This window comes from Ailuropoda melanoleuca, chromosome 2 (genome assembly GCF_002007445.2).
Source record: "Ailuropoda melanoleuca isolate Jingjing chromosome 2, ASM200744v2, whole genome shotgun sequence".
Classification (NCBI taxonomy): Eukaryota; Metazoa; Chordata; class Mammalia; order Carnivora; family Ursidae; genus Ailuropoda; species Ailuropoda melanoleuca.
The window spans coordinates 21851237-21868592 of NC_048219.1; the positions used below are offsets into that span (position 1 = coordinate 21851237).

General features: G+C 40.0%; 1 protein-coding gene across 9 annotated transcripts in view; it reads right to left on the bottom strand.

Annotated features, from left to right (window-relative positions):
- GPBP1L1 (GC-rich promoter binding protein 1 like 1) overlaps nucleotides 1-17356 on the bottom strand; it is a 61225-nt gene that overhangs the window by 29822 nt on the left and 14047 nt on the right. For 6 of the 9 annotated variants that reach the window (XM_034651691.1, XM_002919455.4, XM_034651686.1 and 3 more), the window contains 2 exons: nucleotides 3096-4108; nucleotides 2394-2508 (listed from right to left, as the gene is read on the bottom strand). In XM_034651691.1, coding sequence (XP_034507582.1) covers nucleotides 2394-2453 — 60 coding nt within the window. In that variant the 5' untranslated portion in view covers nucleotides 2454-2508; nucleotides 3096-4108. Of the gene's footprint in view, nucleotides 1-2393; nucleotides 2509-3095; nucleotides 4109-5573; nucleotides 5619-6407; nucleotides 6446-7860; nucleotides 7923-17356 lie in introns of those variants that run through there. The other 3 variants (XM_034651679.1, XM_034651654.1, XM_011225305.3) reach the window with 3 other exon arrangements.

Sequence of the window (17356 nt, forward strand, 5' to 3'; positions counted from 1 at the left end):
GGTTATACAATGAAAAAGGAAGCAGTATGAGAAACACGGTTATAGATAAACTTTCATTTTCCTACCTACTCCAAATAATTTTATTCCAGAACATTCTTTCTTTAAAATTCAACTTTATTATTACTTTTTAGAACATTCTTTAGTTTCAAATGAGAGACCAAAGTCTAAAAAGCTGTGAAAAATATGGATATATGTGACAAAGGCATAGAGTAAATCTACAGGTCGGGCACAGACATCTTTACATCCATTTTCTTAGTTTTATAGTTTCTAGCTCTTTAATTTAGGTTATGATCCACTTCAGGTTTATTTGTGTGTGATATTAAGTAAAGGCTGAAGTCAAGGTTCTCAGTACGCACGCGCACACACACACACACACACACACACCCACACACCCACACCCAGTTCTAGAACCATGTGCTAAAAAGACTATCACTTCCACATTAAATTACCTTGGCACTTTAGTCAAAAATGACTGTGTAGAGGACTATTTTTGATTTCTCTACTCTATTCCATAGCTTTATGTCTATCCTTATCCCAAACTGCACAACTTGGTTTACTGTAGCTTTACTGCAAATAGTGAGATCTCATTTTCCAATTCTTTTTACTTACTTCACCATGCTGGATTATTCTTTGCAGATAAGATCTTCATACTTTTAAATGCTTTCCTGGATCCCACACCTAATCCCTCAGGCCCACCATCCCCAAGCTTTGGGTCAGATTATGTCAATCATGAGATATTGGGAGTTTCTAAAGGGCAAGTCAAAATGAAGTTTAGAGCAAAAGGTTGTGGGTTTAGACAGATCAGGAACATCTGCCCCAAAATTCACATTTAAAAATAGGGAAAGGGTGCTTGGGTGGCTCGGTCAGTTGGATGTCTGACTCCTGATTCTGGCTTGGGTGGTGATCTCAGGGTCGTGAGGTAAGGACCCTGTGCTTGAGATTCTCGCTTTCCCTCTCCCTCTGCCCCCGCCCCACTCTCAAGCACAGGCACTCTCTCTCTCTGAAATAAATGATTAAAATCTTAAAAGCAAAACAAAACATAATGAAACAAAAAACAGGGGAGAGCACCTGGGTGGCTCAGTCGGTTAAGTGTCCAACTCTTGATTTTGACTTGGGTCATGATCTCAAGGTTCTGGGATTGAGCTCTGTGTGGGGTCTGCTTGGGATTCTCTCTCTCCCTCTCCATCTGCCCCTCCCCTCACTTGTCTTCTCTAAAATAAATAAATAAAATATTTTTAAAAAATAGGGAATATAGGCCCCCCCTTTTTTGAGATTACACATCAACTGTGTCCCTCCTCTGTAGGTTGGCAAAATGGGAAGCATTTTTAAGTTTATTAGCTTCCCAAAGGTTTCCTTCATCAATAACTGAGGCCATTCCTTTTTTTTTTTTTTAGATTTTATTTACTTATTTGAGAGAGAGAGAGAACAAAAGCAAGAGGAGGGGCAGAGGGAGAAGCAGACTCCCCACTGAACAGGGAGCCAGATGTGGGACTTGATCCCAGGACTCTGGGATCACAACCCAAGCTGAAGGCAGATGCTTAACCGACTGAGCCACCCAGGTGCCCCAGTACTTGAGGCCGTTCTTCTGTGTATTATGACTAGGGCTACTTCACTCTATATGAACTGGTTGTTTCCACTTGTTCCTAATGCAACACACATTTTCCCCTAAAATCATTAAGTAGATTACCCCTAAAACAGAATTTCTAGGATTTAATCTGAGAGTCATGTAGTAGTCAATCAATGTCTCTCCCTTTTTGTCCTCCTCATCTACTACCATAGACAAATGTGCATTCACCCCAAAGGTCCATTTCCCCAAAAAAACATTTCCTCTTTACCTCTGCCCCTCTGTACCTAAATAACAGGTTAGCAGATATGTTTTAGTTCCAAAGTGTAGTGGAGTTAATCCAGGAAATCTTTTTTTTTTTAATAAAAATTTTATTTATTTATTTGAGAGAGAGAAAAAGCATGAGTGGGGTGGGGGGAGTGGGCGGGAAGAGGCAGAGGGAGGAGCAGACTTCCCGCTGAGCAGGGAGTGCTACACAGGGCTCGATCCCAGGACCCCATGACCTGAGCCAAAGGCAAACACTTAACCGAGCCACCCAGGGGCCCCTAATCCAGGAAATCTTAAGTGTGCCGCATGAGAAAAGTTTGGCATATAATGAAAAAAGGGGAGGGGGAGACACTTGACAATGGCAGGGCCCACAATGACTTAGACTGCCTAATCATTTATATCCTATTAAAAGAGATGTAGTAAGTCTATGAAAACATACTTTAAACCCTCAGGCAAGGCTGAATACACAAAAACACCTAGACTGTAAAACAGAGGTCATCAATAAGGTGGGGATAAAAAGAACTGGTATTTGGAAGGTTACTACAGGAATGAAGAAAAGCACCTTAGCTGACTGTGGTGTTGAGAAATTTAGCCAAGCAGGAACAAAGTCATGCTGCGCCATTTAGGTCCAGTGTCTCTTTTCAGCAAGGTGAGGCATCCAACCTCATGGCCAGGATCTGAAAATGAGAAAACTCAAATCATTTACACTTGCAAAACCTGATATAGTGTACAAAAGTCTGTGATTACTCTAAGATCCCCTCTTTACAGAAAGACCTGTCCTCTCCGAGCCTCTCTAAAACTACTTATCAGGCTCTATTCCTCAAAGACGTTCTAAACAAAAGCAATAGTCCATTAATAATGACTACGAAACACATAAACAGAAAAATCTGACAAAGACCTGGAAGGTTACATGAAAACTAATGAATTCTTGAGTTTTAACAGAACCTTAAGAATAAACAATTACTCAAAACTACTGATACTTATGAAAAGAGATTAATCTGCTTCAGGTACTCTGGTAATTTGTGGCAAAAGCAGAAAAGACCTTCCTAGAGAAGGAAGATATAATCTCTCAAGAGTTTTCTATAAGTTCACATTAATTTCCTCAAATACCCACTAGCATCAGTTTTCCTAAGAGATCCACTGGTGTCTCCACACCACCCCACTACAGTTCTCCTAAATTAAATACACCAGAAAACAGTAGCTATTTTCCATGATACATATACACACAGTGTTCTTTCAAAGTTAAATATAGGACAATATTTACCCCAGAGTGTAACCTCTGTGGTCCTGTTTCCCGAACTCCTTGAGTCTGCCAGCTGGATTTCCCACGAGGTTCTTGTGTTAGAAGGGTGCTTAAATAGGCTGGCCAGCAGCAGGCCTTGTGATAAAGCACAAGGAAGCCAGGCTCTGTATGTGTCACTCTCTCAAGTCCCCTCAATTGCTCATCTTAAACTATCTAGTTCCTGACACGTTTCCAAAAAGGGGAAGGGGGAAGGGGAAGGGGAAGGGGAACATAAAAAGTATTTGTTACATTTAAAAAAATGGGGGGAAGGGGAAAGAGCTATGTCTATGTTCACCTCATTCAATTCCTTGAGTGATGGCACTATGATGTTGCTTAAATAGATAATACATGGACATCTGCACACTGAGTGCAAACACTGTTCATAATAAGGTCATAGCTGGAAAGACAGGCGAACTCATGTGTGGGCAAATAATGCCATCAAAGCAACACATCAAAAATATAACATTAAAGAGCTATAAATGATCTGAGCAGTCAATTCCAGTGGCAAAACATCCACATAACAAAGCCCTTAATTTACAAATCTCATTATTCCTACAGAGCTGCTAAAAAGTGTACAGATACATATTTATATCTGTTTTATTCTTCAAAATCTAAGGACATAAGAAATCTTGTTTTTAATTAGACAGGAACTTAATATGTTTTTCTCCAAAGAATAGCAGCTTTCAAGGCAAATTTCTTGGTTATATAAAGCTCCCAAATGTATCTTCTATTTCTTTGGTCTTCACTATTTATAAATTCACAGCAAAATTAAAACAAGTAGAAAGAAAGAAGTTAAGGAGTAGTCAAGGAGTAAAACAGTCCCAAAGTGAGGTTTCCTTCTCTTCAGTTTTCTCCTTCACTTGTTCTGCTGCTTCCTGAAGACTGAGCTGAGCTGGAAGGTGTAAGAGTCTTTTGTTTCTGTAGAGTAGTCACGTATTATTTTGGATCTATTTCCATCATTATTCAGTCATTTAAAAGGCCACAGGAATCTATCACTATAAATAAAAAAGCAAAACAACACAGTATCACAATAGGCAAAATCATTGCTACATAGAACTGATAAAATGAGATACAAATTACCAATAATAGGTGCTAGAAATCAAAATTTTAAGTCCAATTTAGACATTAACTTAATGTGTCACCACCTGTAACAACAGCATAATTGGCTATTCTTTTAAGGAGTTTTAAAGGATTTTAAACAAGTCGCCTGAACAAAGTTTGTTTTATATGACCACATCTGTAATTACCTATGAAAGATAATTGAGAAATACAAATTAATGAGTCTGTTAGATTTACATTTTCTCTCATACACGTGAATAACTTACTCTAAGTAATCACAAAGCCATATAACTTGCTTATTACTACAGCCATCATTTAATACCACCACAGCTAGATCTTTATTTTTTAAAAAATATTTATTTATTTATTTATTTAGACAGAGAGAGTGTGCAAGCATACAAGCAGCGGGAGCGGCAGGCAGACGGAGAGGGAGAAGCCCAATGTGGGACTCAATCCCAGGACCTTGGGATCATGACCTGAGCCAAAGACAGATACTTAATCAACTAAGGCGTCCCACAACTAGCTCTTTAAAAACAAGTAATTTGTCATAGCATTCCTTCCTTTCCAGATACCTAGTTATCAAGTGAAAGACTTAAGCTCTTAGGCTCTGACTTAAGATATGCTGTAAGAGATGACATAAATATTTCTTTGGCAAATTCCCAACATTCTTCCAGGGGCTACAAAGTTTTTTGATATAAGAGGAGGCCTGCATCTCTAGGCAATTCTGGTCTACACTGGTTAAGTCTAATTTGGAGGATATTTCTAATATAATAAATTGGCAGCCTTGCTCTACTGTTTTAAGTTCACAGGAGTAACAAATAACAAATTTGGGACAGTAAATACCTCAGAGGGGAAATGAAAGGACAGGAATCAAAAAGAGGTCTTGGGTGACTTCAACTGCATCTGTAATGGCTTCTTTCTTTCTTTTTTCTTTTCTTTTTTTTTTTAGATTTTATTTATTTGTCAGAGAGAGAGTGCAGGTGCACAAGCAGGGGGAGCTGCAGGCAGAGGGAGAAGCAGGCTCCACTGAGCAAGGAGCCCAATGTGGGACTTGATCCCAGGACCTTGGGATATGACCTGAGCGAAGGCAGATGCTTAACCAACTGAGCCACCCAGGCATCCCTATAATGCATTACTTCTTAAGGTGAGTGATAGATACATGGCTACTCACTTGTTATTTACACTTTTTTTTTTTTAATTTATTCGACAGAGATAGAGACAGCCAGAGAGAGAGGGAACACAAGCAGGGGGAGTGGGAGAGGAAGAAGCAGACTCATAGCAGAGGAGCCTGATGTGGGGCTCGATCCCATAACGCCGGGATCACACCCTGAGCCGAAGGCAGACGCTTAACCGCTATGCCACCCAGGCGCCCCTATTTACACTTTTTTAAAAACGATTTACCTGTTTATTAAAAATATGATGAAAGATATGAATCAACAGCCAGACCTAAGAGATACACAGGGTGAGGTGAGAAAAGTGTGCATGGCTTCTGAGCTCTCTCCAGGTGCATCGCTCCCCCCATCTCTACATGTTCACCATTCTCCGATGCTTTTTATATACTTATAATACTTAAAAGAGTAGTAACAGAACAAGCATATAAAAATTTAAGTAAAAGATTTGAATGCAATTTATAAGGTGAATACATACATATACATATGCACAGATATATATAAATCACCCAGAGTACATATATTCCTTTAGCGCATATAGAAGTCATAAAAGTAGACCTTATACTATAGCTAACTCTCAATTAGAACAAAGAATAAAATATTCTATGTTCTCTAGCATACTGTATTAAACTTAGAAAATGACTGTTTCTCTTGCAGTTCCCACTCTCCTCCTTCCTGAAGAGATCCTGTCCAAAGCCATTAGGTAGGGTCAAGCAAGGTAAGATCTGCGGGCAGCAGAGGCACAGAGCAGGGTCCTGGGGCTTAACCAGGATGTGAAGTGTGTCCATGCAAGGTGAAGGATAGGGAAATGTGTGCATAGCAGCAGACCAGTGCAGGATGTCAGAGCCCATTAGGAAACATAAGGCAAGTGTCCTAGTAGGAGGGCAGCCCAATTCAGAGTCCAGGAGCCTGAGCAGAATGAGGAAGGCTCCTGGCAGAGGGACAAGGCCAAGCAAGTTGACGGCTTCCACGCAGCAAGGTGCTTTGTACAGGTATTGCAACCTGGGTGTAGTAAGGAAGGAATTCGTGTAAGGGAAAAAGAGGTAATTGGAGTTTAGTTACTTACTGGGTATTGATCAAAAAGTACAGGAGTCAGATTTCTTACTGTGGGAGAAAGGATGCAGTGATAAAGAAACTTTCAAAACAAGCAGAACTACAAAAAACCACTATGGATAAATCTGCAATATAACAGGTGGAGCAGTACTTAATGGAAAATAAGTTTTAAGAATATTAAAAAAAAGACTAAAGGGGTGGAGGGGTGGTTCAGTCGGTTAAGCTTTCAACTCCTGATTTTGGCTCAGGCTCTTTCTCCCTCTCTAAAAAAACAAAACAAAAACAACCCCCCCCCCACCAAAAACAAACCCCAAAAAGCCAGATAGGAGAGATGCAAAAAAAAAGTCAGAAAAAATGGAGATAATTCAAAAAATTTATAATTAATTAAAAGATTAATAACAAACTGGTAAAACTGCTTGGGGGAAAAAGATACAAATAAAAAAGACAGCATGAAAAAGAGGACATAAACACAACAGATTAAGAAATATTATAAGCAGGGGCGCCTGGGTGGCACAGCGGTTAAGCGTCTGCCTTCGGCTCAGGGCGTGATCCCGGCGTTATGGGATCGAGCCCCACATCAGGCTCCTCTGCTGTGAGCCTGCTTCTTCCTCTCACTCCCCCTGCTTGTGTTCCTCTCTCGCTGGCTGTCTCTATCTCTGTCAAATAAATAAATAAAATCTTGAAAAAAAAAAAAAGAAATATTATAAGCAAAATAGTATCTGGGGAATTTATATGCTAATAAATTTGAAAATCTTAAAACTAGATAATTTCTATTACTTGGCAAATCTGGCACTGCAGAAAACCTGAATAAACCTGAATGTATTATTATACAGCAAAGACACCTAAATGTGAATCAGAAAACTCCCCTTTTCAAAAGGGTCCCAGGTGAAGAAGAGAAGCTGAATCTCCGCCTGTAATTTGCTCTTGGTTAGCAACAAGGTACCTCCTTAGTGACCTGGGATGGGGCGGTTAGCACTCTGGCCCAGACTTAAAGTTTGGACCAGCCTGCACAAAAGTAACAGCTAATTCAAGTACGATCCCCCTTGATATTGGTTCAGCGGCCCAGTCTAGAGATTTTTAAAATCAGGACTGATTTCAAGACACATTCTAGGAAAGACCAGCTTTTATTATAAACAAATTAAAAGAAGCCAATTCATGAAATATTTAGGAAGAAGAAAAACAGAACTTCATAACTGATGGGATATGGGGGTGGGTGTGAAGGAGAAATATAGGCTCATTTCCAGCTTGTGCAACTATGCAGATGACCATCATATCATTCACTAACACGGGGAGTAAAAGTTCTAGCCAGGAACCCCCAAAATTGGTTGTTTTTTTTTTTTTATGTATGCCTATACCTATAACTCTCAGTAATAAATATATGATAACAATGTCCATGTAATAGGTTTTTATGAACAAGACATAACTGCTGCATGGTTTTTGTCTTAAGAATCTTGGTTTAGGGGTACCTGGGTGGCTCAGTCAGTTGGGCATCAGACTCTTGATTCTGGTTCAGGTCATGATCTCCAGGTCCTGGAATCAAGCCTTGTGTCGGGCTCCACGCTCAGCACAGAGTCTGCTTGTTCCTCTCCCTCTGCCCCTTCACCCCCCGCCAACGTGCTTGCTTCCCTCTCAAATAAATAAAATCTTTAAAAAAAAAAGAATTTTGGTTTAAATCACAGAGAACATGAAATTCAAGGCAAGGAGGTAAATTACCCATCAGGTTATTAAGCTGTTAGACACAAAGGAAAATACCTCAATTTTAAACATGAACAGGTCCTTTTCAACCCCACTAGGCACATTCCAGTCACCCAAATGACACTTACATACCATCTTTTCAGTCAATTCTCAATTCCAAATACCTCTAGCAGTCCCAGTTGAGGCAATCATTGCAGAGGAAATATTAATTGGCAATGCTTTGATACTGGTGTGAAAGTTCTAAAGCTGACGTATATCCTATAACTACATATCCGCTATCCTGAATATACACTGACACGTAGGATGTAAAATTACGTAAGAGTGTGGTCTATGCACGCGTGTGCAGAATATGTGGTGGGGAGGAGACAGATGACAAATGGGAATGTTTAGTAAAAGGGAACAAATAAAAGAAGATGGAAGAGGACAAAAAAGAAATTCCTGTTCTGGAAGCAAAAGACTAAAGAAAAACATTACAAAATGCCAATAATGGTTTTATTAGGATGGTGGAACTATGGGCATTTTATCTTCTATTAGTCAATGTTTCTGTAATGAAATTACTTTGCTCTTCAACTTTTTGGAAAATTTTATTTTTTGACGAGGACTTTTGGAGCTGTGGCTATCTTTCTAGAGTGACTAATTGAAGGGGCTTCTGATAAACTACTGAGAAATATGGAAAGGAAAAATGCATCACTTAAAACTTCCTTAGAACTTTAAAAAACATTGCACAAGACTAAACTGGAGGGGAGATAAAGATTTTTAAAATATATATTATATATAAAATATATATTTGTATATTAACATTTTATTTAAAAATAAAAATATATTTTAAAATAGGCTGCACACCCAGCATGGAGCCCAACACGGGGCTTGAACTCACAATCCTGAGATCAAGACCTGAGCTGACGGTGCCTGGGTGGCTCAGTTGGTTAAGCGTCTACCTTCAGCTCAGGTCGTGATCCCAGGGTCCTCGGATCGAGTCCCATGTCAAGCTCCCTGCTTGCTCTCTCACTCGAAAGTAAATAAAATTTTTAAAAAGTTAAAAAAAAAAAGAGAAAAAGAGACCTGAGCTGAGACGGAGTCAGAGGCTTAACCAACTAAGCCACCTAGGCACCCCTAAAATATATTTTAAAGATTTCATTTGAGAGAGAGAGAGAGAGCACATGCACGTGCACACGCGCCCAGGAGTGGGGGGGAGGAGCAGAGGGAGAAACAGACTCCCCACCAAGCAGGGAGCCCCATGTGGGGCTCAATCCCAGGACCCTGAGATCATGACCTGAGCTGAAGGCAGATGCTTGACTGAGCCACCCAGGCACCCCTAAAATATGTAATTTTAATATGACGTACCAAGTATGTGTTCTGAAACTCAGAAAGGTCTGTTCTTGAGACAGAATTTTGAGAACTGTCAGTATCTGGTAGACGATGTTTAATGTCAGAAGAGATGAGATCCAGGGAGGCTACGAACATATGAGTTTCCAAGTCCTGTCTATTCCATCCCTTAGTTTCCATTTCTATTTGGCACTCCAAGTTCCAATTACCAATAAGAAAACTGGTTTCATAGGCACTACTAGTCTCTTTCACCCTCTGCCTCAGCCTCTACTCTTGGCTGCTAGATCTTTCTTCCTAAATCCAGGTTCAAATTATATCACAGCCCTGGCTCAGAAATTTTGTCTTCCTACCAACTACAGAATAGGATTTAAGGTCCTCAGTCTGAGAGTCAAGAAATAAAGGTTTCCCAAGGAGTAATTCCTCTTCTGAAATCTTCAAAGCACTTTATGCCTTCTAGTGCACTTAATGTTTGTTCCTTCCAGAACAGTTATAAATGTTGATCTTAACTCCCAAGCAGGCCAAAAACCTATTGGCTACTAGAATCCTGCCTTGCCCTTCTTTGAAACTCATCTACCATGGTACCCAGCAAGTGGTAAGGATTCAAAGGTTTAATTAATTAATTTTTACAAATCACAATAAAGCAAGGATGCAGAAAATCGGAATACTCATACACTACTGGTAGAAATACAAAACGGTGTAACTGCTTAAAACAATTGGCAGTTCTTCAAAAGTTAAACATGGGAGTTACCATATGACCTAACATTTCCACTCCTTACTATATATCCAAGAGAAATGAAAACATACGTTCTACACAACAACTTATAAGTGAATGTTCACAGCAGCATTATTCATAATAGCCACAAAGCAGAAACAACCCGAATATCCAAACAGATGATGAATAGAAGAAAAAAAGTAGTATATCCATATAATAGGGTATTATCCAGCTATAAAAAGAAATAAAGTACTGATACATGTTACCACAGGGATGAACCTTGAAAACATTATGCTAAGTGAAAGAAAGCAAATACACAAAATGACACATATTACATGATTCCATTTGTATGAAATATACAACCCATAGTGACAGAAAACAGATCAGTGGTTACTGGGGGCTGGGGGAGAGGAAGTGTGACTGCTTAATGCATGTGAGGGTTATGTTTGGGTTTATGAAAAAGTTCTGCAACTGGACAGTAGTGATGGCTGCAAAACATTGTGAATGTATTTAATGCCATCAAATTGTAAACTATAAAATGGTTAAAGTAGTAAATCTTAAGTATATTTTGCCACAATTTAAAAAGTATTATAAAGCAGTTTAAGTCAACATAGTCAATATTAAATATAAACAATGCTCCACCTCATCCATTTTTATTTAGGGTTTAGTAAGTGCTTTTGCTCTCTCCCTGCAACCTGTACACCAGAATTATCTGTATCTGAATACTTGATCCAAGCGCTCGTTCATTAACATTTGTTTAATATTTTACCTTTTCCAAACCTATGACTTATTAGGCACTTCATACATGCCTGGCAATCTACAAAGTACTTCACAACATGATCTAATTTTATCCTTTATAAGTAAGCTTGTAATGCAAGGAGAGAATGTCCCTGCCAAGGACCTTCCCTTAATCTCTTCTACCTCAGGCTCCCTTTACCACTCTGCACTCTTGACTTCAATCCATCATTTGCTTCAGAGTCGCCATCTACTACTCCTGGTAACTTCAACTTCTATCTACACTGGTTTCACTTGAATTAACAAAAAAACCACACCCACTTCTCCCTCAAATTTCAACAAAACCCCTTCCTAGAGTCTTTATTTCCCTCTAGGTATTTCTGTTCACTTCCCTTCAGCCTTAATAAACTCTATAAAGGGCAGCATATCCTTAGCGTCTTCATTTTCTCACTCCCCCATTTATTCCTCAGTCCATAGCAAATTACTTTCCTCTCACAACTCCAAGGAACACAGATATGTCCTAATTCCAAAATGTGATGGGTAGCTCCCAGTTTCTTTACCTCTAAAATGAAAATTGTGCTATTTCACATGTTGGTTTGAAAATTAATAAACCAAATACAAAAAAAAAATAGAAACACATCACATTTTAATTGATTCTTAATCAAAGGATGGATGAAACTAAATACAAAGCCACATGAATTATTTAGTACTATTCTGGGAGAATTCTTAAAACACTGATCTATAGAACTCCTAAACACACTTTATCCTTTCCTCCTTTCTCCCACTGACACCAGGTTAGCCACCCATTCCAGAGGTTAACAACAAGGAAAAAATGAGGCAGGGGGCTCCTGGCCGGCTCAATCAGTAGGGCATGTGACTCTTGACCTTGGGGTTTTGAGTTCAAGCCCCACATTGGGTGAAGAGCTCAACAAACAGACAAACAAACAACTGAGGCAGGCTCTCAAATGTTAAGGGACCTATCCGAGGTAACACATCTAATAATCAGTTAGGTCAGGTCTAGAACCAAGTCTTCTAACTTCACTGCCTTCTGAATTACACTGTGGTTCTTATTACCCAGTCATAAATAATGATTCCTAAAATTAGAAAAATAGAACAAACTCCTTAAAGTCTTATGGAACAAGTGTACTAAATAGGGATGTTAATTAATTTAAATAGGGTGGGGTTATTTGGCCTTTCTTTTTGTACCCCTCTCATTATTTGTGTTAGCCAAGTCTGGCTTCCAGGCAAAACTCAAAGACTTGAAAAATAATACCTTTTGTGATAAGAAAAAAACACATACTGAGATGTGGCTGGTAAGCACATGGCTCCTCATCTTAATAAAACTTCATTCTCACATCCTTAGCCATGAGAATACCTAAAAGAACAGGACCCATAAATCCAACTCCATTATAGGGAAAATAATTCAAAATATGTACTACTGAGCCATGAAGCTCCAAGGACCTGCCATATCCACACCTAGCTGAGAAAAAGAAAGCAAAGAAGCCACAAGAGGTTCTTTCTGCAAAAGATTATCAAGCGCGTGCCAAATGACCAGCTAAAATGGGTAAGTGGACTTGAAGAGTTTAAAGGAACTTCCCTACCTCCCACTTCCATGCTCACTTCTTTAAAACTGATCTGAGCCTAAGTATTTCAGTTGGTTGAGTGTCCGACTCTTGGTTTCAGCTCGGGTCATAGTCTCAGGGTCATGGGATGGGGGCCTCACATCTGGCTCCGTACTTGGTGGGGAGTCTGCTGGAGAACACCCCCACCACCATTAGCATGCAAGTTCACTCTCTCTAAAAATAAATAAATAAATCTTTAAAAAAATAAAACTGATCTGAGAAGGCACCTCTAGTCAAGGCACCATCTTGGTTCTTTTTTCCTATCTTCCTGTTTCAAAAGTGTCCTTCCCCTTCTTACCCACCTTACTACGATGTACTACCGTAAGTGTATTAAAAAGAAAAATAAAAAGTCTTTTGATTCATGTTGGAGTATTTTAATTGTCAAGTGTTACGACAGGAATTTCTGTTTAATGATCTCATCTCTTGGGCCCCTTACTAATATTAAAGAACACCTTGCTTCTGAGAGCAAATATGACAAGCACAGAGAATGTGGATAAGGGTTAGAGCATTAGTTCATGTAGTTAACAGACTCAGTGATGCTCCTGGTAGAGCATGCTGGGAAAACCAATCTACTGTGAAGCCCAGCAAGGACTTGTTGAACTGTGTTTAAAACTGTGTCCAAGGGGCGCCTGGGTGGCACAGCAGTTAAGCGTCTGCCTTCGGCTCAGGGCGTGATCCTGGTGTTATGGGATCGAGCCCCACATCAGGCTCCTCTGCTATGAGCCTGCTTCTTCCTCTCCCGCTCCCCCTGCTTGTGGTTCCCTCTCTCGCTGGCTGTCTCTATCTCTGTCAAATAAATAAATAAAATCTTTAAAAATAAATAAATAAATAAAGCTGTGTCCAAGCTGGGGCGCCTGGGTGGTTCAGTCGTTGGGCATCTGCCTTTGGCTCAGGGCATGATCCCAGAGTCCTGGGATCAAGCCCCACATCGGGTTCCTCTGCTGGGAGCCTGCTTCTTCCTCTCCCACTCCCCCTGCCTGTGTTCCCTCTCTTGCTGACTGTCTCTCTGTCAAATAAATAAATAAAATCTTAAACAAAACAAAGCAAAACAAAAAAACACCTGTATCCAAGCTACACCAAGAACATGTTCCAGTTTCACGTTTCACACGGTTCCAAGTTACTGAGGGTGAAAAGGTTCAAATTTATTTCCAGGAGATCAATATTACATATCTGAATAAAAGGAACATATCATAAAGTTTGAAAACGTGGTTTTTTTTGTAAAAGAAATATTAAACATATGTTGGAGGTTTATATTACAGTATCTTTTTTTTTTTTTTAAAGATTTTATTTGTCAGAGAGACAGAGAGAGAGAAAGAACAAGCAGGGGGAGCAGCAGGCAGAGGGAGAAGCAGACTCCCTGCTGAGCAGGGAGCCTGATGCGGAGCTGATCCCAGGACCCTGAGATCATGACCTGAGCTGAAGGCAGACGCCCAACCGACTGAGCCACCCAGGCCTCCCTATAATTAATACATTTAATTCAATTAACTTTTGCTGAAAGATTTCAGATACTATAAATCTATATTCATGTTTAAGTGCAAATCTTTTGTTCACTGTCATACATCAACCATTTCAATGCACATTTACTCATTCCCACCATATACTTCTTTGCTTAATATAAAGTGACATCATGAATTTTACTGTTTCAAAAAGTTCCTAGCAAAACAAATCGCACTCTTAAAACAGAACGCCTACATCTATATATTAGGTAGGAAAATGCAATCTAGGATATAATGCCTTCAATTTATAAACAACAAAACCCACTTCATTTAATTCCAGTAATTTCTCCCCCTCAGATGCTGGACATCCCATTTTAATTCTAAAGCGTAATTATAAGCACGTATTCAACCAAAAAATGAAATTTCTATTTCTACCTGCACTAGATGGAATAATTCAAAAGTTACCTCTATTACACCACTGAGGTTTGGCTCTAATACAATTTTTTAAGTTTTATTTATTTATTTTAGAGAGAGAGAACATGCATGGGGTGAGGGCAGGGTGCAGAGGGAGAGGGAGAATCCCAAGCAGACTCCACACTGAGCGGGGAACCCGATGCAGGGCTTGATCTCACCACCCTGAGATTACAACCTGAGTGGAACTCAACAGTCAGATGCTCAACTGACTGAGCCACCAAGGTGTTCCTCTAATACAAATTTTTTAATTTTTTAATAATCCAAAAATATGCAGTGTCCAATTTTTAACCAATCTTTTAATTTTAGCTTTATAAAGTTCTTGTACGTACAAGAGTAATACATATAGTAGTTTGGTAAGTCTTGTTTAGAAAAGGCTTTTGGTCTATCTCTTAGAAACTGACAAATTTAATGTCTGAGTAACAAATCATTAAACAGATTACATAGTTTACGATCTGTGTACAGGCATACTTTGGAGATATTATAGATTCAGTTCCAGACCACCACAATAAAGAACATATCGCCACAGAGCTAGTTAAATGAATTTTTTGGTTTCATAGTGCACGTAGTTGTTTATACTGTATTATAAAGCGTGCAGTAGCATCATGCCCAAACAAATGCTAACCATCATCTGATTCTCCGCCTAGTCATCATCTTTTTGGTGGTGGAGGGTCCTGACTTGGATGCTGCCGCAGCTTCTACATCAGCACTTACTACTTCCCCTTGCACTTTGCTATCACAGAGATGGCTTCCTTCCTCCAACCTCATGAACCCACCTCTGCCAGCTTTGAACTTTTCTTCTGCAGCTTCCTCCCCTCTTTCGGCTTTCACGGAATTGAAGAGAGTGAGGGTCTTGCTCTGGATTAAGTTTTGGCACAAGGGAATGTTATTATGGCTGGTCTGACCTTCTATTCAGGCCAAACTTTCTTCATGTTAGCAATAATGCCATTCCGCTTTCTTGACATTCATGTGTTCACTGGAGTAACACTTTAAATTTCCTTCAAGAACTTTTCCTTTACAGTCACAACTTGGCTAACTGTTTGGCTCAAGGGGCCTAGCTTTTGGCCTATCTCAGCTTCCTCACTATGCTTAATCATTTCTAGCTTTTGATTTTTTTTTTTAAAGATTTTATTTATTTATTCGACAGAGATAGAGACAGCCAGTGAGAGGAGGGAACACAAGCAGGGGGAGTGGGAGAGGAAGAAGCAGGCTCATAGCAGAAGAGCCTGATGTGGGGCGATCCCATAACGCCAGGATCACGCCCTGAGCCGAAGGCAGACGCTTAACCGCTGTGCCACCCAGGCGCCCCTCTAGCTTTTGATTTAATGTGAGACACCTGTGACTCTTCCTTTCGCCAAAAACTCAGAGGCCATTGTGGAGTTATTAACCGGCCTAATTTCAACATTGTTGTGTCTCAGGGAATAGGGAGGCCTGAGGAGAGGGAGAAAAACAGGGGAGCAGTCAGAACAAACACTTACTAGGTTTGCCATCTTAGTGGTGTCCCAAAACAATTACAATAGTAACATCAAAGATCATTGATCACAGACCACCATAAAAAACATAGTAATAATGAAAAAGTTTGAAATAGGGGTGCTTGGGTGGCTCAGTTGGTTAAACATCTGCCTCGGCCTCAAGTCATGATCCCAGAGTCCTGGGATTGAGCCCCACATCAGGTTCCCTGCTCAGTGGGGACTCTGCTTCTCCCTCTCCCCCTGCACCTGAATGCACATGCGAGCATGTGTGTGCTCTCTCTCATGCACGTGCTCTCAAATAAATAAAATCTTAAAAAAAAAAAATGAAAAGAAAAAGTTTGAAATATTGTGAGAATTACCAAAATGTGACAGACAGACATGAAGTAAGAAAATGCTGCTGGAAAAATGGCACCAAAAGACTTGCTCAACACAAGGTTGCCACAAATCTTCAATGTGAAAAAAAAACGCAGTATCTGCTAAGTGCAATAAAACAAGGTATGCCTGTATTCCACAAAAATGAAAAAGGATGTAACCTAGTTTTCAGCTAAGAGATCACTAAAAATAACTTTTGATGACAGACTGTGAAATGATTCTTGGTAAATAACTGAAAAAATTCAAAGAAGTGAGTGGCACTGATATAACAAACCATATACAGCATTCTTAGAAATCACATTCAGGGGCATCTAGGTGGCTCAGGTTAAGTGGCCAAGGGGCCGACTCTTGATTTTGGCTTGGGGTGCCTGGTTGGCTCAGAAAGTTGAGTGACTGATTCTTGTTTTCAGCTTGGGTGGTGATCTCAGGGTCATGGGAATGAGTCCTATGTTGGGCTCGCATTGAGTTGGAGCCTGCTTGGGATTCTCTCTCTCCCTCTTCCTCTGCCTCTTCCCTCCACACTGTGCATGCCTGCCCCCTCCCTCTCTCACTCTCTCAAAATAAGAGATTCCCTCTCCTTCTGCCCCTCCCCCTGCTCATGAGCTCTCTCAAATGAACAAAATCTTCAAAAAGAAAAAAAAAATGAAATTTCCCGTCCCCCGCTGAGAGACCACCCACGAGCGGGGGAGGGGGGAGGGGTAGATAGAGAATCTTAAGCAGGCTCCACACCAGCATGGAGCCTGATATGTGGCTCAATTTCACAACCCTGAGATCGTGACCTGAGCTGAAACCAAGAGTCAGGTGCTTAACGGAATGAGCCACCCAGGTGCCCTGCCAGTCCCATCTTAAAATGCCTTCTCGTGGTTTCCATCACATCACATCATTAGACCAGCCGTTTTGAGTGCCAGACTGCAGCAAGCTATAAATTTTCAAAGTATGTGTCAAGGACTGATACTGGTTGCCAATTTTATTTGGATAAGCAAAACATTAATAAAAAAAATACGAATACTACTATTTCCTAAGGAAAAAAGGCAATAAGAGATAAACCAGAGAAAATAAAGAACAGCTCATCTTAAAAAAGAAGTTGGCATCCTTACATGACACTATTCACAAAAAGCTGG